Source organism: Macaca fascicularis, chromosome 5 (genome assembly GCF_037993035.2).
Source record: "Macaca fascicularis isolate 582-1 chromosome 5, T2T-MFA8v1.1".
NCBI lineage: Eukaryota > Metazoa > Chordata > Mammalia > Primates > Cercopithecidae > Macaca > Macaca fascicularis.
The window spans coordinates 68446514-68472199 of record NC_088379.1 but is presented as its reverse complement, the minus strand read 5'-3'; the positions used below and the strand labels follow the sequence as shown (position 1 = coordinate 68472199).

Below are 25686 nucleotides of genomic sequence, written 5' to 3'. Positions count from 1 at the left end.
AGATCAACAAAATTGACAGCCGCTAGCAAGACTAATAAAGAACAAAAGAGAGAAGAATCAAATCGATGCAATAAAAAATGACAAAGGGGATATCACCACTGACCCCACAGAAATACAAACTACCATCAGAGAATACTATAAACACCTCTATGCAAATAAACTGGAAAATCTAGAAGAAATGGATAATTTCCTGGACACTTACACTCTTCCAAGACTAAACCAGGAAGAAGTTGAATCCCTGAATAGACCAATAGCAAGCTCTGAAATGGAGGCAATAATTAATAGCCTACCAACCAAAAAAAGTCCAGGACCAGATGGATTCACAGCTGAATTCTACCAGAGGTACAAGGAGGAGCTAGTACCATTCCTTCTGAAACTATTCCAATCAATAGAAAAAGAGGGAATCCTCCCTAACTCATTTTATGAGGCCAACATCATCCTGACACCAAAGCCTGGCAGAGACACAACAAAAAAAGAGAATTTTAGACCGATACCCCTGATGAACATCGATGCAAAAATCCTCAATAAAATACTGGCAAACCGGATTCAGCAGCACATCAAAAAGCTTATCCACCATGATCAAGTGGGTTTCATCCCTGGGATGCAAGGCTGGTTCAACATTCGCAAATCAATAAACATAATCCAGCATATAAACAGAACCAAAGACAAGAACCACATGATTATTTCAATAGATGCAGAAAAGGCTTTTGACAAAATTCAACAGCCCTTCATGCTAAAAACGCTCAATAAATTCTGTATTGATGGAATGTACCTCAAAATAATAAGAGCTATTTATGACAAACCCACAGCCAATATCATACTGAATGGGCAAAAACTGGAAAAATTCCCTTTGAAAACTGGCACAAGACAGGGATGCTCTCTCTCACCACTCCTATTCAACATAGTGTTGGAAGTTCTGGCTAGGGCAATCAGGCAAGAGAAAGAAATCAAGGGTATTCAGTTAGGAAAAGAAGAAGTCAAATTGTCCCTCTTTGCAGATGACATGATTGTATATTTAGAAAATCCCATTGTCTCAGCCCAAAATCTCCTTAAGCTGATAAGCAACTTCAGCAAAGTCTCAGGATACAAAATTAATGTGCAAAAATCACAAGCATTCTTATACACCAGTAACAGCCAAACAGAGAGCCAAATCAGGAATGAACTTCCATTCACAATTGCTTCAAAGAGAATAAAATACCTAAGAATCCAACTTACAAGGGATGTAAAGGACCTCTTCAAGGAGAACTACAAACCACTGCTCAGTGAAATAAAAGAGGACACAAACAAATGGAAGAACATACCATGCTCATGGATAGGAAGAATCAATATCATGAAAATGGCCATACTGCCCAAGGTTATTTATAGATTCAATGCCATCCCCATCAAGCTACCAATGAGTTTCTTCACAGAATTGGAAAAAACTGTTTTAAAGTTCATATGGAACCAAAAAAGAGCCTGCATCTCCAAGACAATCCTAACTCAACAGAACAAAGCTGGAGGCATCATGCTACCTGACTTCAAACTATACTACAAGGCTACAGTAACCAAAACAGCATGGTACCGGTACCAAAACAGAGATATAGACCAATGGAACAGAACAGAGTCCTCAGAAATAATACCACACATCTACAGCCATCTGATCTTTGACAAACCTGAGAGAAACAAGAAATGGGGAAAGGATTCCCTATTTAATAAATGGTGCTGGGAAAATTGGCTAGCCATAAGTAGAAAGCTGAAACTGGATCCTTTCCTTACTCCTTATACGAAAATTAATTCAAGATGGATTAGAGACTTAAATGTTAGACCTAATACCATAAAAACCCTAGAGGAAAACCTAGGTAGTACCATTCAGGACATAGGCATGGGCAAAGACTTCATGTCTAAAACACCAAAAGCAACGGCAGCAAAAGCCAAAATTGACAAATGGGATCTCATTAAACTAAAGAGCTTCTGCACAGCAAAAGAAACTACCATCAGAGTGAACAGGCAACCTACAGAATGGGAGAAAATGTTTGCAATCTACTCATCTGACAAAGGGCTAATATCCAGAACCTACAAAGAACTCCAACAAATTTACAAGAAAAAAACAAACAACCCCATCAAAAAGTGGGCAAAGGATATGAACAGACATTTCTCAAAAGAAGACATTCATACAGCCAACAGACACATGAAAAAATGCTCATCATCACTGGCCATCAGAGAAATGCAAATCAAAACCACAATGAGATACCATCTCACACCAGTTAGAATGGCGATCATTAAAAAGTCAGGAAACAACAGGTGCTGGAGAGGATGTGGAGAAATAGGAACACTTTTACACTGTTGGTGGGATTGTAAACTAGTTCAACCATTATGGAAAACAGTATGGCGATTCCTCAAGGATCTAGAACTAGATGTACCATATGACCCAGCCATCCCATTACTGGGTATATACCCAAACGATTATAAATCATGCTGCTATAAAGACACATGCGCACATATGTTTATTGCGGCACTATTCACAATAGCAAAGACTTGGAATCAACCCAAATGTCCATCAGTGACAGATTGGATTAAGAAAATGTGGCACATATACACCATGGAATACTATGCAGCCATCAAAAAGGATGAGTTTGTGTCCTTTGTAGGGACATGGATGCAGCTGGAAACCATCATTCTTAGCAAACTATCACAAGAACAGAAAACCAAACACCGCATGTTCTCACTCATAGGTGGGAACTGAACAATGAGATCACTTGGACTTGGGAAGGGGAACATCACACACCGGGGCCTATCATGGGGAGGGGGGAGGGGGGAGGGGGGAGGGATTGCACTGGGAGTTATACCTGATGTAAATGACGAGTTGATGGGTGCTGACGAGTTGATGGGTGCAGCACACCAACATGGCACTGTCTGGAGGTGCACGCCCCGGCCATAGTGAATAATAATTAACGATTAAAACGCCTGAGCTCTATTCATTTCCACCTTCTACCTCCTCCCTATCTTTGCCTTTTTTCTCCTGTACTAATACCTCATTAAAGATGGCGCTCTTCCTGCTTCTTCTTCACTCACTTTTCCCGCGCCCAGGAAAATTGTTACTTAATAGGGCAAGCAAGCGCAACATGACCTCCGACCGGAGAAACCGAAACTAACCTGGCCACGCCTTCGGCAATGAGATCATTTCCGCCTTAGCCCAACCCCTTCCCTTTCAAGTGTATATAAGGCAGTGCATTACCGCCATTAAACGAGACTTGATCAGAGCACTGTCTTGTCTCCATTTCTCGTGTCTCTTGTTCCCCAAATTCCCACCCCCTCCTCCAGGGCCTGCTCTGACTATCCCGCGGGCCGGGATATGGCACAAGTATACATATGTAACAAACTGCACGTTATGCACATGTACCCTAGAACTTAAAGTATAATAATAATATATAAATTAAAATAATAATAATAATAATAATAATGATGTAGGACAAGTGAGTCTAATTCTCACTTAATTATCATCTCATAAAATACTCTAGAGACAATATTTCTTTATGTGGAATGTGATAAGTGTATTGCAAACGCAACCACATTTCCTCATCCTCTAAAGTTTATAAAAGTTGTAAAAAATATTTATCTAAAATATTTTATTTGACACAGGTTTGTAGACGCCTATGTTAGGTGAGAGATCACATATGCAGAGAGAGTGCATTTTGGATGTAATTTAATCTGCTCCTTGAGGAGTGAAGGACTCACTGGTGTAATAAAAAGTGACCAGAGTTCCAGGAAGAGAGGTGGCACATGTCTATGCATATTGCCAAGAAAGATCCCATCTAGTTCAAATATGGTCAGAGCTCGGAATTTTTTCTTTTCTTAAATCATAAAGTCACAGGAGATGAGGTGACAAATACTGACCGTAAAACTAGATAGAAATGAAATTTCTTAGTAGAAACATAATTCTTTACATTGTATTTGTAAATGGCTCGAGAACACAACAGGAAAAAAATTGATAATGAAATTTTTATCATTAGTATAATTGTAATCTACACTCATGAATAGAAAATACTTGCAACTTAAACTTTATTTTAATTATATTGTCAGACTCTGAAGGACCTCAGGCAAATTCTAAAATAGACACAATTCTGCTTTGGACTCTTTTTGTCCCATTCTCACATTTCAGAGCCCATTTCAACCTTTTATATTCATCTGAAGTCCTTTTCTTTCAAGGAAACAAAAGTAATATACCTCTCCCAGGAGTGACAGCCCCACTGTTTGAGCACGGGTACCTATATGTCAGAATGTATACCAGCGATAATGCTGAAATATCCTGGATCACCCTGTGATATCAGGCATTATCCCATCATTTGCCCAGTTTCAGGAATTTGAAAGTACTCAGCGAAGAAACTGTTACTCATATAAAGGGGACACATGGGAATCTCCAGCATCAGTTATTATCCACAGTATAGAAAGATTTCAATCAATTTACAATGAATAGAGCCACAACAGCATGTACCTGACGAAGATCAGCCCTAATCTAACTAAAAGGAGGCCTAGATTTTCTGGAATCAGCCTGTAATTCCAGAAATCCCCCCTGTGTGCCTCTTTTACTTGGATTCTGCCTGATCTCGCCCCTCATTTACAGAAATCTATTGAGAGGGTTATCACATTATAATGAATGGAAAGACCTGAATTCCAGTAGACATCTAGAGAATATAGTCTCAGCTTTTCCTGCATGGCACCTCTCAGCTCATATCACATGAACAGACGCTGTGCTCCACTAATCTATATTATCATTATCTACTTTACCCCATGTCCTTTATGTTTGCAGGGCTTTTCCTGTATTTCTACTTACAGCACTTTCAGTTTCTTTCTTCTTTCCTTTCTAGAATTTCTTCTTTCTGCCTATCTTTTTATATTTTAGGCTTTATTTTTAGAGTTGTGGGTCAGTGGTAAATACGATCACTGCTCACCCAAGATCTAGAAAGTAGAATTTGGATGGAATGCTCATAAAAAATGATCTCTTTCTTGGGAAAATCTTCATCTTAAATTCAAACCAAATTCATTGAACTTAGAAGACAGAATTTATACTCTAAAGAGAATGCACTGATCAGACAACGTGTTCGCACTGTATAATATACATTTGGGGGAGAAAAAGAGAGATGGGCACCTGGTATTCATCTTGTAAGATTTTTCAGCTAGTGTCACCTAATTTTAAAAGGCAGATTAATTATTTATGACAGTGTAGGTTGTGATGTGAAAAACAAAAACATTATTTGAGAAAGATGATAAGGACCTAAAACACCTCTTATATTTCACATGATGGGGGAAAAGCAATTAAAATGAATGTTTGCAAACAAGTATGATCTTCTTTTGTTGACAGGAATAAGACACTTCAGGACCCATTCGATTATTTTTCATGCTTGAGTCATTTTAATGGTAATTATATTTAATTTGGCTTATGTTTTGTCTCAGTTCCTGCTAGCCTGCAAAAATGACATAGCAATAATTAACATGGCTTACTCTAACCCTTGTAAATTCAATAAAAGTGTATAAATCATTTTCCATTATCCAGCTTGAAGTACAGACAAAGAGTAGATCTGCCAATAATTTTGAAAGCATGTTATCAAAAATCCATATAAAAAGAGCTCATAAAGCATGTCAAAACATGATTTTAATCACAGAGGAGAGTTTTTATATTACTTTCTATTATTTACTGAAGGCCCAGCCCAGGGAGAGTACATGAAGTAACAGAAATACATTACTTGAGAAATTTACCTTTATTATTGATAACTATAAAAGAGCTCAAATTTATTGAGCATCTACTCTTTATAAGGCAATGTTATTGATATTAAAATTCTATAAATGTGATATTATAATAGACTTTTTCAGTGAAGGCAAGTAAGGCTCAGAAAGGTTCAATATATTACTTGGGTTGCCTAGAGCAAGTTATATAAGGAGTAAAGTTGAGAATCAAATTTATATCTATCTGAATATTGAGGCTGTTTTCCTTTCTCCCATACTGTGATGTCTGCCAATTCAAAATATTTACTTTGATTTCATTTTAAAAACTGACAAATATTCATTTTTTGTGTGTTAATACAAACTTGGGAATCACAAATACGCCATAACTAATTATTCAACCATTGATGGCAGATCTAATTCAGGAATTCACCTTCAATAAATATTCTATTTTTATATATGCTCATTATCCACATATGATCCAAGCAGTGTATTGTGAACAATCTTGGATTACATTCTCAAGAGACACTTAAAGTAGTTAAACCCACAGAAGCAGAAAGTAGAAAGGCAGTTTCCAGGAGCTGTGGGGACAGGGAAGTGGAGGGTTGCTGTTCAATGTGTACAAAATTACAATATGCAAGATGAAAAAGTACTAAAGATCTGCTGTACAACAGTGTGTGTAAGGGTAATAATACTGTATTGTGCACTTGAAAAAATTTAAGGGTGTATAGCTCAAGGTGTGTGTGTATGTTTTTTCTACAATTACAAAAAAAATTAAGTTTTTGTTTGTTTGTTTTGTTTTTACTTATTATGTGACTTTTTGGTGCTAACGTCCATCACAAATCTCCAAAAGAGAAGAGAATATACCCTTCCTGATAATACAATCCTTTGCCATAAGATATCTCAAAGTTAGATGAAAAAAATTGGGGAATGTTGATCTAGTCCTTGTTTCTCAGAGTATGGCATCTGACAAGCATCATAGACATGGCCTGGGAACTTAATTAGAAATGTAAAATGCCATTCCCCAATCAGATCTATTGAAACAGATTCTGCAATTTAGCAATATCCCCAGAGGCACATTACATTTTTTGAAACACTAAACTAGGTCACATCATAAGATTTGCTGCTAAATATAGGCTTATTATTTTATTTGCATTCATACCATCTTCCTTTCCAAAACCATTAGCTCATCAATAAACACATGATACCACTTAGGGCTATCAGTGAGCATTTCATTTAGAAGCCTCATAATTCACTGGAAAATTATTGTCACTGCATTTCTCTTAGAAATATATTTTAAGATTTGTAAATTATTGAAAGTAAGCCTCTGCTTATACTTATATACCTATAGTATGATTTCATTATGCCATCTTATTTGCATTGTTTTTTATTTAGTATACTTATGCTTGCAGCTGTTTCAAATTTCTTTTATTCTTACCCCAAAGGAAACTTGGGATAACACAAATATGGTGAATCAATTATTAATTGATAATGGTCAACCAGAAAATAAGATCTTGTACTTGGGGTAGGAATACATAATGCTTATTAAAAGTGGAAAAAAACAAAACAACAAAAATAAAAACAAACTATGCGTAGAACTTAGAAATGTACTCAGATATTTTAATTTTATTATGGTTCTTATTTGCTGGCTAACGTGTTGGGACAAGTCCTTTGTAAAATTATATAATTTCAGATTGGGAAAATAAGACAAAATCAAAAGTTTGAATACCTCACCTGAGACAGGGGCATGGAAATGCAAAATGTCTCTATGGGTAGAAATTCCAAGCTTTCTGAAATATCCTCTTTATTTCAGATTGTTTACATTGATGTAAACTTTCTCAATAGATGTTCATTTCTCAAATTGAAAACAAACTAGTATTGTTCTTATATTCGTGAAAGTGATTAATACAGTAATTAATTATGGAATCAGAAATTATAGGCTTTTCAGAAGAGATGGAGAATCTAAAAATGATCAAATCTGACAACTTGGTTGTATTAATCATGAAAATAACTTTAAAACACAGTTTCATTTATTAACAGTCAATCTGCAAGTCAGTAAATTTCTTTCTATAAACCTATATGTTTTTCAGATGATTGAGATTTAGATTCTTTAAGAGACAGCACTTGTAAATATCTCATTTTTAGTATATGTGTATTTACTAAACACCTGTATCTGCCTTAACAAAGAAAAGCAAGTACCAAATTAATGAGCTTGGTTCTGTTTCTAATTCAGTTTTAAAGTTGTTTATTTATATCATTGTTTATAACTGGTTCATATAATTTTATTTCCTCTTGTGAAGTGGAAGACATAAAATTAAAGTTCACTCATACTTCAGACATTTTTCTTTTTACTTATTGGGACTAAAGTTAAATCCAACTTTATGCACAACATCTGTAATTGTATGCTAATAGTTATCTCAAAGTTAACATGTCCACAACTGAACTACTGATCACCAAGCATAATCTTGTTCCTCCCAAACTTGTCCCCATAAATTGCAACTCCTTTTTTTGAGGTACTCAGGACAAATAATTTATATTTATCATTGACTCTTCTCTTTTTCTCACACTTCACATCAAATTCACAAGAAGGTTTACTGTGATTGCCATCAAAATATCTACAAAATCCAACCACTACCCTCCACCATGTTAGGTCATTTCACTGACCTAATCCATAATGATCTGTGAACAATGTAAATTAGCTTTCAGTGCCTCCTTGCTTCAACACTGGGTCCTACCACCTCTTCTTAACCCAGTAGGGTCCTGTTAATGTGTAAATCAAATTCTATGCCATGTTAGCTCTACAGCTTCAAAGTTCAGATTAAGAGATGGTCTTTGCAGGCAGCAAAGAGTTTTTACATTGTTTATTCTCCTACTACATCGTTAATTTAAATTCTTACCAAAGACTCCTCTCAATCATTCCACTGCAGCAACAATGGCCTTCTTGCTGTTTCTTGAACCTTCCAGGCAAGTTTCCTTAGAGCATTGCTGGTCCCTCTTCCTGTAACAGTCTACCTCCAAACGTCTGTAAGGCCCCAAATTTTAATTTGTTCAAGCCTTATCTAAGTAAAATAGAAAGCACCCACTCTCAACAGAAGCAACCCCCAATCTTCTTTCCCAGCTTGATTTTCTCCATTTAACATGATTATCTTAAGTTATTTGTTCATTTAATTTCTGTCTCCATCGCCCAAAGGTAAACCCTATAAAGGCAGAAATTCAGTCGGTTTAATCTCTGCTATAGCCCCACTGATTAGTAAGAATAGATCTATATTAGGCGATCAACTAGTTTTTTTGAATAAATAAATGTTTCTTGTCAAGTATGTACAGAATGATGAAATATGAGATTGGTTATATCCACTGTTTAAGAGTTTGGATTTTGGAATCAGAGAGAACTGTTTTAAAATCTGCCATTATTCCCACACTAGTTTTATGATATTGGATAAGGTATTTAACTTTTTTAATGCTAATTTTTCCCTTCTGTAAAATGAAAACAAATACTAATGTCTATAGCATAGCATATTGTGCAGATTAAAAGAGATAACATATAAAGAAAATTAAGCTTAGTAAATTCTTAATGCAATGTTAATAATAATTAATAGTGGTGTATGCAAGACTGATTTTCAGACAATTTCCTTTCTATTAATTTTATTATTATTTTTCATAAAAGCCCATGGTTTTATATAATAAAGTTTTAAAATTTAAAACATAAATCATATCATTCTAACTAGCCTATGATCTTTACATAGCCACAATTTATTCATTCACTATTTTAATTTCCTCCTTTTTTTTTTTTTTTATTACCTAATATGTCTGGCCCTTGGCTAGACACAAAAGGGGTGATAAACCTATGCTGGTTTCAATGAGTTCATTGCATAAGAAAGGTGATAAAACATTTGCAGATTTAATTATGAAAAAGCATATAGCATGACAGAGTATATAGAAATGCCACTGGTATTTAGACAATTACTTCTGACTGATAATTCATTCCTTCAACACATATATAAAGTGCTACACATGTTGGGCTTGGATCTAGGAACACACAAGTGAGCAAAACAAAAATCTTTGCCCTTCAAAGTTCATATTTTGAAACTTGTACTCTAATGTAGAACTGGGAAGTTTTCCTTTACTCAGCTATTCAACATAATTGAAGGCCACTTTATGCCAGGCAGGCACTCAAGATTGAAGGAAAAATGAAGATAAATGACACTGATCTCATAGAGGTCACATTTGAATTAAACTTGAAAGTAAAGAAGAGAGAAGAGAGGACATTTTTGGCCTCACTGAAGTATCTCAAGGGGGCAGAGCAAGAATAAGGTAGAGTTTTCCAGAAAGAAAATAGTGAACTATGGAAATATGTCTCAGATTAAGTATGAAAGTCTATGCATTTTGGTTGATTTGTTTGCTTGACTGCTGATGAAGCATGACAGGAAAGCAGTGATTTGAGGGCAATGTGTATGGAGTGGACTAAAGTGGAAAGTGACAAAATGGGAAGAGTAGTGGACGACTGTTGGAATAATGTTAGTTAATATATAATAAGAGCCTGTATAGAGAAAATGATCTTACTAGACAGACTGAAGTAATGTATTTGAAAGATAATTATAAATTTACACAATAAGTCAAAACTGTCTAGCAGTTTAGGCAATCAATGTAATTGTATGTTCTATCTCTGCAGATATAGAAATAAAGAGAAAGAGAAATTCCTCTAATTTTTCTGTAATGTTTTGTTTAAATTTATTAATTTTACAGAACTAAGGTTATTCATACCTGATTCTAAATTAAGAAATAAAATTATAACTAATCCTAAGACTGAATAGATATTCCTTTAGTCAGTTTGGATAATAATTTTCCACTGATGGTAGACGAAATCTCCAGGAACTAAGGATGCTGCAGTGAAAAAGTTATAACTTTTGTCTCCTTTTTATCTTTTTCCCGAATCTCATTAAATAGTAAAAGCTGGCACTGTGTCTATTACACTAAAGTGCCTTGCATTTCAAATGAGTCAATTAAGCCAGGACCTGTGGGTTTCTTTTTAATGTCATTTGTTATGAAAGAGCTTTAGAATATATGTATCTATTTATGATGGTTTCTGTTTCACAATAAATCATAGAAGGGATTTGAATGGGGGCTCAAGCTTCTGGCACGTGATACTGCAAAGATGAAGGCTCACAATGACACCACCCATAGAAGGGCTACTTCAGACTCCCTACCTCAGCTTCAATAAGAAAAATCACAAGATTTAGTTGCACTTATGTCTCATTATCTGTGTGCTGCAGGTTGAGAATAATTGCTGAATAAATTAGCATCAGATCAGAGAGCATGAAATTAAGGACACAAATAAAGTGAGTTGCAACATGGTAAATTAAAAACAAGTTGAAGACTTCCTAAGTTGAACATCAAGAGCCAAATTTATAAAGGAGAAATATTGTTTCAATAAATGTATAGAATAAAGGTATAGAATAAATTAAACATACAGAATAAGAAGTAAAAGCAAATAAATATTGTAAGTATTTACATTTTTCTTTACATATATGTGTAGCCTCATGGTGAGTAGCAACATCCAGCAGAACATTTGATTAAGATATAGAAATTTAAAACTGCCTTTTTAACCACAGTAACATTTTTAGAATAGAGTTCATAGAATCTAGATATGATCATTTGTTGATATTGAAACTAGCTCCTAAAAGTGCATATACAATATATGAGAAACTTGTTTGTATTATTACAAGAAGTTGTCTTAATTTATCTCAGTCAGGACCCAGTCAAATAAACAAGTTTTGTAATAAAGATCTGTAAAGGCCGGGCGCGGTGGCTCAAGCCTGTAATCCCAGCACTTTGGGAGGCCGAGACGGGCGGATCACGAGGTCAGGAGATCCAGACCATCCTGGCTAACACGGTGAAACCCCCGTCTCTACTAAAAAATACAAAAAACTAGCCGGGCGAGGTCGCGGGCGCCTGTAGTCCCAGCTACTCGGGAGGCTGAGGCAGGAGAATGGCGTAAACCGGGGAGGCAGAGCTTGCAGTGAGCTGAGATCCGGCCACTGCACTCCAGCCTGGGTGACAGAGCGAGACTCCGTCTCAAAAAATAAATAAATAAATAAATAAATAAATAAATAAAGATCTGTAAAATACCATATGTTTACATAAATATTTAGGATACGATCTTTGTCTTCAAGGAACATACATCTTTTAGCTAGAGAGCTGAAACATATAAGCAACAGAGACAAAAAAAAAAGTAAGATTTAAATAACACTTTTGAACCAAATGAAGAAACATTATAGACTTGCAAAAATTATCATGTATGCAGAGTGTTCAAAAGAAGAAATTACTTCAGGGCAAAGTGGAAGGGATTCTGTCACAGAGCTGGTAGACTTTGAGTAAATTTTCAATGAACTTGAGAAAGTAGTGAACATGAGGGTGTAAATTTCACAGAAAGAGGCAATGAAGGCAGGGCAAAATATGAGGTAGTTTAAAATGGACTAAGCATAAAATGGATATGGAGAAGTTCAGAGCATAGGAAGAGAGATAAGTGGAGAAGTAATAACTATGTACTAAATACATACTTACTTTGTGCCTTGCCCATTCTAAACTTCATCCATATTAATTCGTGTCATCTTCACAATAATGCTACAAGATATTCTCACCCCATAGTATTAATGTGGAAACTAAGGTTCCAAATGTTTATGATGTGCAAAACCACATAAATGTTTATATTAGAATTAAAATTCAAATTGCATCACTAGATGCAAAGACCATGTTCTTGACTATTATGCAACCTGGTCTTCCATGATAATAACGGTAATCTGGCATTGTTCTAAATATTACATCTTAATTCATTATGAAGGGTAGATTGGCTGCCTATGGAGTTTGCATTCACCCTGGGGTAACGGGACGTGATAGTGAGAGTTTATTTTCAGAAAGTTAAATTTGTCAGCCATGTGAATGAGGCAACAAAGATGGAAATTATCAAATATTTGCTTACTATTATTACTGGTACCATCATTAAGAACTATGTTTTATATTAGATAATACCATTTCTACATAGCAAATAATTTTACTTAATCTCTGTTGTTATGATTCTTGCTTCTACAGAATCGCCACTTGCTATCACAGATGTTCTTTCGAAGTCCTTCCCCTCAGATAGAATATAGCCACATTCAAATTCTAATTTAATTTTATTGCATCTGTGACCATATTTTTATATTATATTCTTATTTCACATATTTACACACATCCATTAAAGAATATCCTCGTTATAAAATATTTTTGTTTTATTCCATTTAAAAAAATGTGCTGTTTCCTCTGACTGCCTCTCTCTTGATCCTGCCTCCTGCCTTTCTTTAGCAATTTTACACTTTTCTGATAAGACTTCAGGATTGCCTTCTTGCTCCAGAAATGCCCTGTCTGGGTTTCCATCAAGTAAAGAATAATGTGTGGGTATATACTCAACTGGAGGAAGAAAATCCAAGATTTGAAGAAACCCACATCTGTAGGTTATTTTATTCTTTTCCTGCATTCCTCTCTAAGCATGCTTCCTGGAGATGTGTACCTCCTTAAGATATGGATTTTGGTAACTGATGTGTAGGGTGTCAGGAATAAAGGAAGGCATCAGAGCACATAGGAATCATAAAGAAACAATGAATACAAAGAAAATGAAGGCCAATGTATGTGCCGCAAAAATACATTATTTGTTGATTGAAAATGATTTAAAATCCTTGTATTGCAAGGCTCACCACACGAACACGTTTAAAAAACATTAACACAAATTAAAAGAGACGTAAAAATCTCGGTATTTTTGAGAGAAAAAAAAAACAACAACTAGATTTGCTTTCACAACGAAAAAAATTCGTTAAAAGGAGCTTCCCTGTCTTCTGTGGTTGTTGCTTTCGCTAGAACTATTAACATATCTTTAAAAAAAAGAATAAACAAAATGAACCTGACTATAAAGAACTGCTTAAAACATGGCATTGCTATGGTTATAGCAATCCTATTGAATGTTAAACTTCAATGCCTTAATCAAAACTTTGAAGTTAATATTTCATTAGGATAAAAAGTAGAAGAGCCAACAGTTAAAAAAAAAAAAAAGTTGATATATTTACTGCTTCTTTTATCTGGATATATTTTTGTCTGGCATTGAATTCATAGCAAATGAGTTAAAATATATATTTTAAAAGATAGATGAAAATTCAAGTTCATTGAAGATTAGCTTTAACAAAAATCTAAAATACATGATAAACATTAATATTAGAGTAATTAATATATTACAATGTTGGTTTCTCTTTACCCTAAAATTAATAATGATCTAAAGAGATATTGATGATATGCACACACATGTATAATTTGCCATCATACTTACTTTTGGTCACCACACCTTCTAAATGGATGATGTTAGGATGATCAAACTGTCCCATGATACTTGCTTCACCTAGGAAATCTCTGCGTTGCTTTTCAGTGTAACCTACTTTAAGGGTTTTGATAGCCACAGGTAATTCTCTTTTTCCTGGTAGTTTCAAACGTCCACTACAAACTTCACCAAATTCACCTTGTGATAAAGATGAAAAAAATGCAAAAACACATTTGAAATTTTTAGTCCATTAATACTTGAATGCCCTCCTAGACTCCTAAGGCTTAGACGAAAAAATGAAAATCAAACAAACAAACAAACAAACAAAAAACAGTCAGAAAAAGGTAGTCTACACTAAGCTATTGATAGTAATGAAAATAAATAGTACATTGGAGCAAACCATAACAGATGATCTTAAAACACTTCAGGGACTATTAGCTTCCTCCATCTCACCTACAAAAGCCTTTTAAAAAAAAAAAAGGTACAATGAAATTAAAAGCAACTAACTAAAAATCACTTTTTCTTCTTTTTCTGTCTACTGTAGTAGTAATAAGAAGAGAAAAGTCAACCAGGTTATAGCTAGAAAAAAAGGAAACAATTTTAAGACAGATATAAACTGAATTACATACATACTTTTGGGTATTACAAGTTCTCTCTCTCTGTCTCTCTCTCTCTCTCTATATATATATATAATATATATGTATATTATATATATATAAAATAGTGAAACATCTATTTAAAGTTTTTTTGCTGTTTTTAAGTTTTATAAACCAGATATTTGCTGGTTTAAGCATGAGTTACACAGAAGGTTCTCTTAAAATGTGATCAATTACATATCACTTTGAATGCAAGCCAATTACAAAAGATTAAAAACATTCTCTGTTAGATCAGGACACTGATATATTACATTCTAGAATACAAACAAAAGTTAAAAGTCAAAGTCAAACACATTGTTGTACCTGCTCCAATAACTCTCTCAATGGTGATACATGATGCTTCTATCTCCTTGGCAAATTCATGGACAGCTTGATTGGGATCCTCATAGGTATGTGGATCAATATAAGTTCTTACTCCTGGCAGTTTAACTGTAAAAGTAAATTGGCATTAAAATAGAAGTAATTGTGATGGATGAGCAAAATTATGAACTTTATTAACATGCAAGTATGACTTAAATCCCTAATTCCTAGAAGTAGCCAAACTGCAAGGAGCAGCCCTCTCCTGAGTTACAGTTAGTTGTACAACTATAGTTTTATAATTTTAGAAATCTGTTTGCAGACACAAGAAATGCAAAAGTGATGACATATCTGAGAAAACACACCTCTCAATGATAATACTTAGAAAGTCTCTGAGGCAAATTAAGACAATGTTATTCATCGAACTAGACGATACAATACAAGTGCTTAATTTGCTGATTTATTTTTCTATATTTCATATGGATGATATTCAATATAATCACATTATTATTAATTTTAATTTTATACAAAATGATTTCAAGTAACTTTTCTGGTGGTATGGTACAAAAAGGCTGACATATAAGTCAAAAGAAAGTATTCTGCTTCTCACTGTATTTCTGTCACTGTATGACATTAGACAAGACTTATGCTCTATGAGTTCCAGTTTTATCACCTTTAACGGTTGCTAATATTATCTCATCAAGATTTTTGGAAATAAATAATATTAAATAAGATAGGATTAGGAGATGAACTCAATGCTTTGCAGCATGAGTTATAGCTTTAATGATTTTGACATTTAAGATGGCAGAGAGGAAAAATATATATATATATTTGTCACTCACTTGGCAAATCAACTCACATTGCACCATTTAAGGAAAAATAATAAAACATCAAAATTCAACTTATTTAGATTAATTGTTAAATCTCTTTATTAAAACATGATTTTCTGCATTATTTTTTAAAACATGGTCTTTTTAAGTTATTTGAACCAAGATTGCTGCCACAGGATCTCTTCAGGTAAATTCCCACTAAAATGCTAGAAGAAGAAGAAAAAAAAAAACCTGAGAAATTTTATTTATTTAACCTGGTGATGTTACTTAATGATAGATTTCTACTCATTGTGTTGGTAGGAATTAGAATAGGCCAGAAAATTTCATTTGAAATATAATAGCTCTTTATATTAAGCAAAAAGTTTTTATTTTGATTATAATGAAAGTATTATTTAAATAATTGAATAAAGCATTCAGCTATTGCCTAAAGCATGCCAGAAATACGCAAGTCCATATTCTTTGCAGGAATGTAACAAATAGAACACTTATTAAAAAAACAAAACAAAACACTATTTTGGTCAGTTATTATAAATCTTCTAGCCTGAAAAGAAACTTAAATAACAATAAAGTATCCCTTATTTTATTCTGTTTTTATTTTTTGCAATTTGCTTACTGTGCCCATTATGAAAATGCATCTTTTCCTCTTCCGGATCTTGTTTTGCTTTGCTGTAGCCACACCGCCTGGAACAAAGTAAGCTAGAATTAGCCACATCTGAAAGTGGTGAATCAATCACATCAAGCCCAGAAGCATGAAGCGCAATTGAAATTATTGCAACCCTAAACTGATTTTCATACTAGTAGTTTGGATGAGACCTATATCCCTAGCCAGTGTTCCTCACTAAGAAAATAATCTTGCGTAGATTTCACTGAGAAGCCTGAAGCCATTCAAACCTGTTTTTAAACTTCCCTTCACCAAATACTATATACTAGCCATTGTTGTTCTCTTTTCCTCTTTTACTTTATTTTATTTTATTTTTTTTTTTTTGGCAGTTCAAAGGCCACTGCCTCTTTCTGAATGAACTGCCCAAAAAATAATAGTTTCTTGCCTTCATCACCCTGCACAATAGGGTTTTGATTTTTGTTTTTCTCTCTACTGTTTTGGATTCCTCAGTTGCTCCACTGACTATTTTCTGCTCACATCCACCCAGAAAACTATGAAACTCACCACAACTTGCAAAGGCTCTCAGCTTCACCTTTCAAACTTTTATCTCTCTTTGTTTTCTCAATTATCCACAAATTTTCAAGTCTTTGCAAATTTCTCTTATTACTGGAAAAAAAAAATCTGTCTTCCTAAGATTCACAAATGACATCTTAACTTCTAAATACAATCTTGGTTTTTCATTATTCCTGATGGATTGAAATCCCTAACTACTTTTCTGATTCTTTTCACTCATCTCTACATTGATGGATGGACATTTTCATAGGGCCTCCATGTGAACATCTCTGGTTCTCTCCTCTCAATCCATCTATTTCTATCAATTTAATTAATACCTCTATCTCACTGGTTTAATTTCTTTTGAGAGTTATGTTTTTATTTCTGGTAGATTTATTTTATAGGGGTATCCCACAAACATTCAAACTCAATGGACCTGAAAATGAAATCTGTGTATTTTTCTTTACTTCTTTCAACAATAGTCTGCCTTCTTTTCCTGTTAATAACACTATGGCCTTGGTCCCTTAAAAGCAAAGACTTATTCTTGTGTTCTTCATAACAAATTAGAGCCAAATCCCAGGAACTACGACTCATCTCTTTCTTTTCATTAGCTCTAACATTTCCTCAATTAAGTCCCTAATATTTTTCCTCCGCATTCCTATGAGTGCCTTCAAAATGATGCTCCTCCACTCTATAGCTCCTTTCCTAAACTATACTATACATGGCTATGGCCAAATTACAGTATATAAGATGCCTTTCTATTGCATTAGCTATCTACTGCAAAATATTTAATGAAATAATAAGATAAAGATTCCTAAATGTAGCCCTAACATACACTTCCGGAATCAACTCCAACTTTTCATCTTCACTTGTACTAAACTTTCTCTTGAAATCTCCAGGATATTTCTCCATGCTTTCATACGTTTGCACATATTGGTTCCTTCACTGAGGATTTTCTTCGTAACAATTTCCAACTGTCAAAGTTCAGTTCCATTTTTTTCCTTCTTCACATTTTTCTCGATACTCAAACTTAATGTAGTATTTTCCCTTTGGAGCACAATAGCTTTCTCTACCCTGTCTTTTGATTTCCAGTCTATGCTGCAGCATAGTCATTTGAGTATCCTTGTTGGTTTCCTTACTACTTTTTAGCTTCTTGAATGGCAATAAATTTTATTCATCTGTAAATTCATGCAGTGACCTGGCACCTGACTCAGAGTTGGCACTAAAAATATTTGTCACATTGATGAATGAATAAATGAACGAGAGAATGATATTTTGATTATGTCTACACAATGACAGGTGTTTGGAGAGGGAATGTGCTGAATTAACACTGAATTGATGATTACGCGTACAACATTAAACAACTGGCTAAAATGAAAATATTTAAATTATTTTTAGTGAAACTCTAAAGAAGTGATTTTACTATTCATAAGCTCCCAGCACAACATTCAGTTTACTAAAAACAAAATTTCCGTTGATTTATGCATTAAGAAAAGACAGCCAAATGACAGACTGATAAAATATTTTCATTACAAAATTAGTTGAGAACTACTGTGTGACATATATGAAGTGTCTATTACACATGCACTAACAGAGACTGTCCTTTGATTACATATTCTAGGATATATTTAAAATATATGTATATTTTGATAAGGGAATATATTTTGTCATTTTACAATGTGTAACGACATATATATTACAAAAATGGTCAACACAATCCATCTTTTGTCATTTTTGGAAAAAAATACAGTTATCTGGCCGGGTGTGGTGGCTCACGCTAGTAATCCCAGCACTTTGGGAGGCTGAGGTGGGCAGATCACGAGGTCAGGAGTTCGAGACCAGCCTGGCCAACATAGTGAAACCCAGTATCTACTAAAAATACAAAAATTAGCTAGGTGTGGTGGCAGGCACCTGTAATCCCAGTTGCTTGGAAGATTGAGGCAGAAGAATCGCTTGAACCCAGGAGCCGGAGGTTACAGTGAGCCAAGATCTTGCCACAGCACTCCAGCCTGGGCCACAAAGCTAGACTTCATCTCAAAAAAAAAAAAAAAAAAAAAAGAAGGAAAGAAAAGAAAAGATACAGTTATCTTTCTCATATTAAAAAAACTGGCAACTTATTAGTAAAGTAACACTAGTAAATATATATATTACATATAATCTTCTTGGGTGAGGAAAAATACACAACAGGGATCACAAGGCTTCAAATTTTATTCATAACACTTAAATATATTTGTCATTCCAGGGTCCTTAAGACATCTTAAATCTCCTCACCAAAATGAAAAGGAGGGAAGAAACAAATACATTAAACCACACTGAAATTATATTTGGTCTATTTAAGCTAAGTTTTAAGTTATTTTAATACATTGTTCATAATTTCGCTAGATATAAAATTATTCTTTTAGCCTTTAATATATGTGCCTCTAGAGAAAACAGTTATTAATATTTCTTTTTAATAACATTCTAAATACAATTGTGCAAAATTATCCAGAGATTTGTGTTATTTAAATAATACTGACAATAACAACTTTGTTAGACGAACTCTACAGGGACCTAAAAGCTATACATGTTCTTACAATTTACGTTAGAAAACAAATATCTATTAATCCACCTTCAACTCTCCCACCTTCAAAAAAATAAATGATAAGCTTTCAAAATTGTATCCTCAAGTAGCCTTTATCATTAAATAAACCTCATGGATATTTATACTGCATAAAAATTCCTGGTATGAAAATGGAAATAAAACTTTGGATCTCATAACAAAATGACTTGGGAATACCTTGGTGAGGAGCAGTTAACATTGCATTACCTAGGGTGAGAGTCAGCAGCGCAATTGAAAGGAGTTATGCTTGACTAAGGGCATCTCTGGAGCTCTATAACATATACGGCTGCATATCGCATTAACATGTAAAATTAAGTTCTGGAATCCCCCGAAGCATCGTTAAAACAAGCCTCAACAAGAAACAGCAAGTAAAAGTGCAGCTGGCAGAGACTGGTACTCAGGCAGCAGTTCAGTCTCATTGAAAAAGCGTTTCAGGAAGCATATTCATTCAGTATCATGTTCTGTACCTGCTCCAGATGCATAATTTTAACCAATCAGAAAACAGTCAATAAATATGTTATTCTGTATGTAAATTGTACCTCCTCCTTTCTGGAAATGATTTTTTTTTTTTTCTGAATGGAAAAGAAACATTTTTTAAAAATTTTACTTTCATCACAATTTTAATGTGAGCTTTGAAATTATTATACCAAAAACATCTGCAGTGTCTGTATTTAAAGGAATTACATTCTCTAATCATTTATACTCATGTTCTTTTAGAAAACAATGTGATTTTGCTGTTTAGTAATAGAGATGGGCAGGAGAAATTATTCATAGGCATAACTCATACTCATACACATTAATTAATATTTATTTAAATGTCCTAGAGAGATGCTAGATATATAAATATAGCAATGACCTTATCATTTATTTAGAAATCAATCCATTTTCTCTCATGCTTTTTCTAAGGATTTGGATAATACATTTTTGATACTCTTAATGCTGATCTTAAAAATTTGGTTGCAGTTATAATATCTACATTTAGATATTTAAGAGTTCTGTAATATATAAAAAAATTGTGTAGAGATGGACAGCCAATGAATAACTTAGTTTCTGAGTACAAATTTGGGACTTGATAATGAATTTGGGATATGAATGTCAAGAATTTCAGAGTACCAAGTAATGTACAGAAGCAGTACATTATAAATGGCACTCTTGTGACCAATGAGGAAAGGACAAGTGAACAGAATAGAAAACGGAGTGGAAATCCTTGCAAAACAATAGCCTTCATACTATCAGATCTTTCCATTGCTTTAGCCTACAGAAATATGATCTAAATAATTTTTTTCAGCTTAATCTAAATAAAGTAGAGCGGGATACAATAGGGGAAGAAGTGGTTTTGCACTTTATTTATTTAAAAGAGTAAGCACATGCAGTGTCTAGCTCAGAAATTGATACTCCTGTATTGTTCCTCTGTTTTCCAGATTAAGAGATGCTTTTCCTATAAACTGAAGCAAAAATATTCAAAAAGCAACAAATTACAGTGAACAATAATATCTATATGAGATGAGAAAAAATAAAAACTCTTAATTGAGCCTCGTTTAAAGTCACATTTCTTCATATATGCACACTCCTGTATTCTGACATAACAAGGACCTCAACCATTGCATAATATTGTATATAAATGATAGTATATAGAGAATTTCACTGCTGGAAACTTGAAAGGAATAATACTGGTTTTTAGAAAATACTTTGAATTTTTCACTTTGGGATTTTTCTCCAATTAGACAAAGGTTTAATTAAAGTCAGCTAACTTATCCTCATAAAATACATAAACATATGAACATTAAGTTATTAATGTATCTAATAAAAACTGAACATGGATTAAATTTTGTTTTATGAGCCAGTATTCTTCAATAGGAATGCAAATGAATATGTACTGAAATGGGGCATTGGATATTTAGGCAGTCCTGCTAGTAAAACTGTGTGAGTCATTTATATTTTCCTCATTTATACTACCAGAATATTGACATTTTGAGTTCTTCATAGATAGATTTAAGTCAGACAAAAAGTGCAGCTAATTTATTTTTATTTACTAAATATTTTCAGATATACTGATTAAAAGGAATTCACTTATTTAGAAAAACATACTTCATTGGATATGGGAATTATGTAAAATTATACTACACAAAATGAGAAAACAATTTTCTGAGTTCTTATCGCACATTTGATCAAGAGTGCTAACAGCCCTATGATTAATGCCATGTGAGAAGCTAAATTACATCTTACTTGATGCTTTATATATCACTTTGTATCTTCATATTATATAAAACAAAGAATTTTAAAACTCTTAGAATAAATCTCCTAAAATATTAAACACATGAAATTGTAAATCTCTCAATAAATTATTCAAATTCTTTTAAAATTAGCTATAATAGGAAAACCTGAACAATTTCAAATTCTTCAAAATATACAAAGATAAATTAAAGACTATTCTCTATGTTGAATTCAGTTGTAATTGACAGAATTTTGATATAACACTATCTATGACAATTAAATCTCTCTGTTTTTAAAAAGTTTTATTCTTATTCTAGAGTACATAACTTCCTATTAATTTTTAAGTGTTTCATGGATGCCACTATTGGATTTCTCAATCTGAGAAGGTCCATTTAATATCTCCTGTAGTCTGAAGTTTCACTGTTACTTTTAAAAATGGATAGTTTGGAGAAGTTCGTGATTGTATTTTGCTTAGCAGGCCTTCAAATGAAATTTAATATACTCTATATACATGTCAAACAACACTCCCATCTGCCTACCACAAAGCACTTTAAATGGAGTTCTAGAATTATTACAAAGGGATGGTTTTCTTCTTTATGCCACTTTCATGCTATATAAAAGGGAAGAGTACTTTCACCCTCCCCCCGGCAGATATCTTATAAAGATGAATAAAATAATTAATGTAAAGTGTGTATGAAAATAAAAATTTTCTCATTACACATTTCAAGAAACAGAGCTAATATAGAGAAAGAAAAATGTGTTGAAAAATTAGGATAATAGTTAATGTTTCAAAGACATGATGATCATTTGGCCAGAGAAATTTGTTTTGTTTGGATTTTGTTTTTAATCTCTTCATTGTATGTCTGAATTCTGAGATATACTAGAGTTCATTTATTATGTCTCTGATTTAAAATACTTTTAGAATTATAAAAAGTATTTAAAAAGTGAAGCTTATTATCTACAGATCACATAATAGGTAAATGAATAAAATAAGAATTTAATATCTCTGTTTTCAAAATAGTGACTGCTTTTCCCTTGCCACTTAAATCCCTCAAAGGATGTGGTAAAAAATATTGAAGACAGCAAAAAGCGTGAATGAATGAAGAAAATAATTTGACTCATTTGAATTTAAAAAACGCAAGAAATGGCTACTTTGGGACTATGGGATATTTTAGATTGATTTATAATAAATAGTATGCTATAAATATACATTGGTTTCTGTAAGCACAAACACAGATGAATATTCGTGGATAAGGGGTAACATTAGAAAGTAGAGACATTATTATATTAAAACCATCAATTCAAAAATGGTTGTTTGTAAAAATAGATTTTTTTTTTTTTTTGAGAAGTAAAACCATGATTAGAAAGTTGAACTGGTTGAGATGACAATAAAGGCCACGGCAACTTAAACAATACCTTTGCTAAAAATGTGGGAAGCGTTGGGGATATGGTGCTTAAACTTTAGGCATCTGAGTTTCATTCAGAAATAGTACAGAAATGGCTTTTATCATTGGGTAGATTTCAGTTAAAGCAGGGAGAACGTTTGGAATATTAACATTATGTTTATGAATGTCACAACAAAGCAAGCAGGCAACTATACTGATGAAAATAATTTGAGATAAAAGGATTTTAAAAGGCAACATGTAATTATAAATATCATCTTATAAATGGTGCATCATGTATTTTTTAAATGATAGATGTGGTTTCCTGGTGGGAAATTTGATAGATTAAAAATCAGAATCTCAGATCCTTGCGAGAGTGTCAACACATTGGAATTGCTGAGCCAAGAATCTATATGAATAGTTTTGAAACAATGTTCTTTGGAACCCTAAATTTACACAAGTTATCTCAGGATATTTCTAAGAGTCAATGCATTTAATGGACAGTTTTAATGTACATGTATCATATTATATTAAGGTCAAAACTAACCACATATGGATTCATGAGTGATCTTTCAAGACACAAAAAACAATGGAATTCTAAGATTAAAAAGTCTACAAATTTCTGTTCTATAACTGCAAATGTGTCTGTTCACAAATGATGATGATAGAATTTTGAAAATGAATGACGTGGTTATTGGAAATGCTGGCATGATGACACATGCAAAATTAGGTGACAGGATTTCAGATTTCTTAGTATTTTACTGACTCTCCTAGATAAGTGGTTCTTCTCAGCTCTTTTTATTATATAAGGTTGTTTTCTTCCTAGTGCTTTAATCTAAACAAATACCATCCTTAACAGAAAATTTGTAGTAACATGAAATTACAAAATGAAACTTCACAAAATATAGCAATAAAGCATTTTTAGTTCTGATTCCTACCCAGTAAAAAATTAGACAAATTTTTTATTGTTTACATAAGCTCAGTTAAAGTTTGTTTCTTTGGCTTTAATTTGTTTTATTTTACCAAGAATATATTTTTTAATATTTTCAGCTTTTCCAGGAGTCTTTCCATGAAGACTGGTAGCATTTTACTGAGTGCCTAAATACATATGTGGCTAAATCTTTATTTTTTTTTTCACAAACACACCCACAGGCAAATACACATGCACGTATACAAACAAACTCATTGCCTTCACAATTTCTAACATTATTGGAAGAAATATATTGTCATCTTCAGTTTACTGATGTGTTTTTTTTAAAAAAATAAGAGTTTTGCTTTCCTATTTTCCTTCTTTTCTTCTATTCATTTTATAAACCACCTGAAGCCAACAATACACTAGAAAAAGATACTATTTTTTTTTTTAATCAAGAATTTCAATCTGGCTAAAGCTAGCCTTTTCTAATGCTTTCAAAGCAACAGACTGATAAATGTTCACACTTCCACTGAAATATTTTTGAGATGTAGTTCAAGGTAAGGCATAAATATCAATGTTCTTTTCTAAGTTGTAAATTATGCTTATTCTGCTTCAGAGATGATTTATCTATGTTAACAACTATAATTGACACTAAAGTGGAATAGACAATTCAATGACCATTTTTAGTTTTTCATAGCACAAAAACACACCACACACACCCACACACACACACACATTAAAACCAAACTTTATACTATAGCTTTTGCCAGATTTTAGTTTGTATTTAGTTTGACACTGAAGCCCCATGCTCATAAGAATTTCCTGTGTAAGTTATTTGGAACAAATCTTTACCTTCATATTAAACTTTAAAACTTTCTCCAAATTCAAAAATTTTTAAAAATTGATAAACATATTTCTAAATTACAACATTCTATGTTCGTTCACTCTCTCGTTCTCAGATCATTGGCATTCATTCCACCATTTCTCACATTTGCACATCTGTATACCCTCATTCACACACAATTTTTCAAGCAACAAATATTACTTTATACCTAGAGAATATATCTAACAATTTTAAAAGCCCCTAGGAAACTCTATAGCTTTCTAATATGCATTAGAAAGCATATTCCTTGGCAAATTCTGACTACAAATGACAACTGGGTACAATAGTGCAAGGATTTAGGCTATTTAGTCTAGAAAGAAATTATCTGGAGTATTTCACTTTTCACAAAGTAGCTCCCATTGTGTAGGAGTTCCAATGCATCTGTGAATAGTCATAACCCCCAGATGTATATTTAGGATTTGTACTTATAAATAATTAAGAGTATGCCATTTGGACACTGATTGAAAAATGTGCATATTTTCTACTTCACTGGTATCAAAGTGAGAATATCACTTCTAATATCTGTAATAATTCAAGCTTAATAAAATTAGGTAAACCATTTGAAATTACATGTGGCTTTGTTTTCCAGTGCCACATGTATTCACAACGATATGACAATAGAAGATCAAAGTTATACTGTGGTCATTCCACGGTTTTGGGAGACAGAAAAGGTGATTTTGCCTTGACAGAAGTAGCATTCTACTTTCATGTGTGACATGGTTTT

General features: G+C 33.2%; 1 protein-coding gene across 11 annotated transcripts in view; it reads right to left on the bottom strand.

Moving 5' to 3' along the window:
* Positions 1 to 25686, bottom strand: part of EPHA5 (EPH receptor A5) — a 356773-nt gene that overhangs the window by 38231 nt on the left and 292856 nt on the right. For all 11 annotated transcript variants that reach the window (XM_005555196.4, XM_005555198.4, XM_005555197.4 and 8 more), the window contains 3 exons: positions 16432 to 16499; positions 14995 to 15120; positions 14048 to 14233 (listed from right to left, as the gene is read on the bottom strand). In XM_005555196.4, the coding sequence (XP_005555253.1) occupies positions 14048 to 14233; positions 14995 to 15120; positions 16432 to 16499 (380 nt within the window). The remainder of the gene's footprint in view (positions 1 to 14047; positions 14234 to 14994; positions 15121 to 16431; positions 16500 to 25686) is intronic.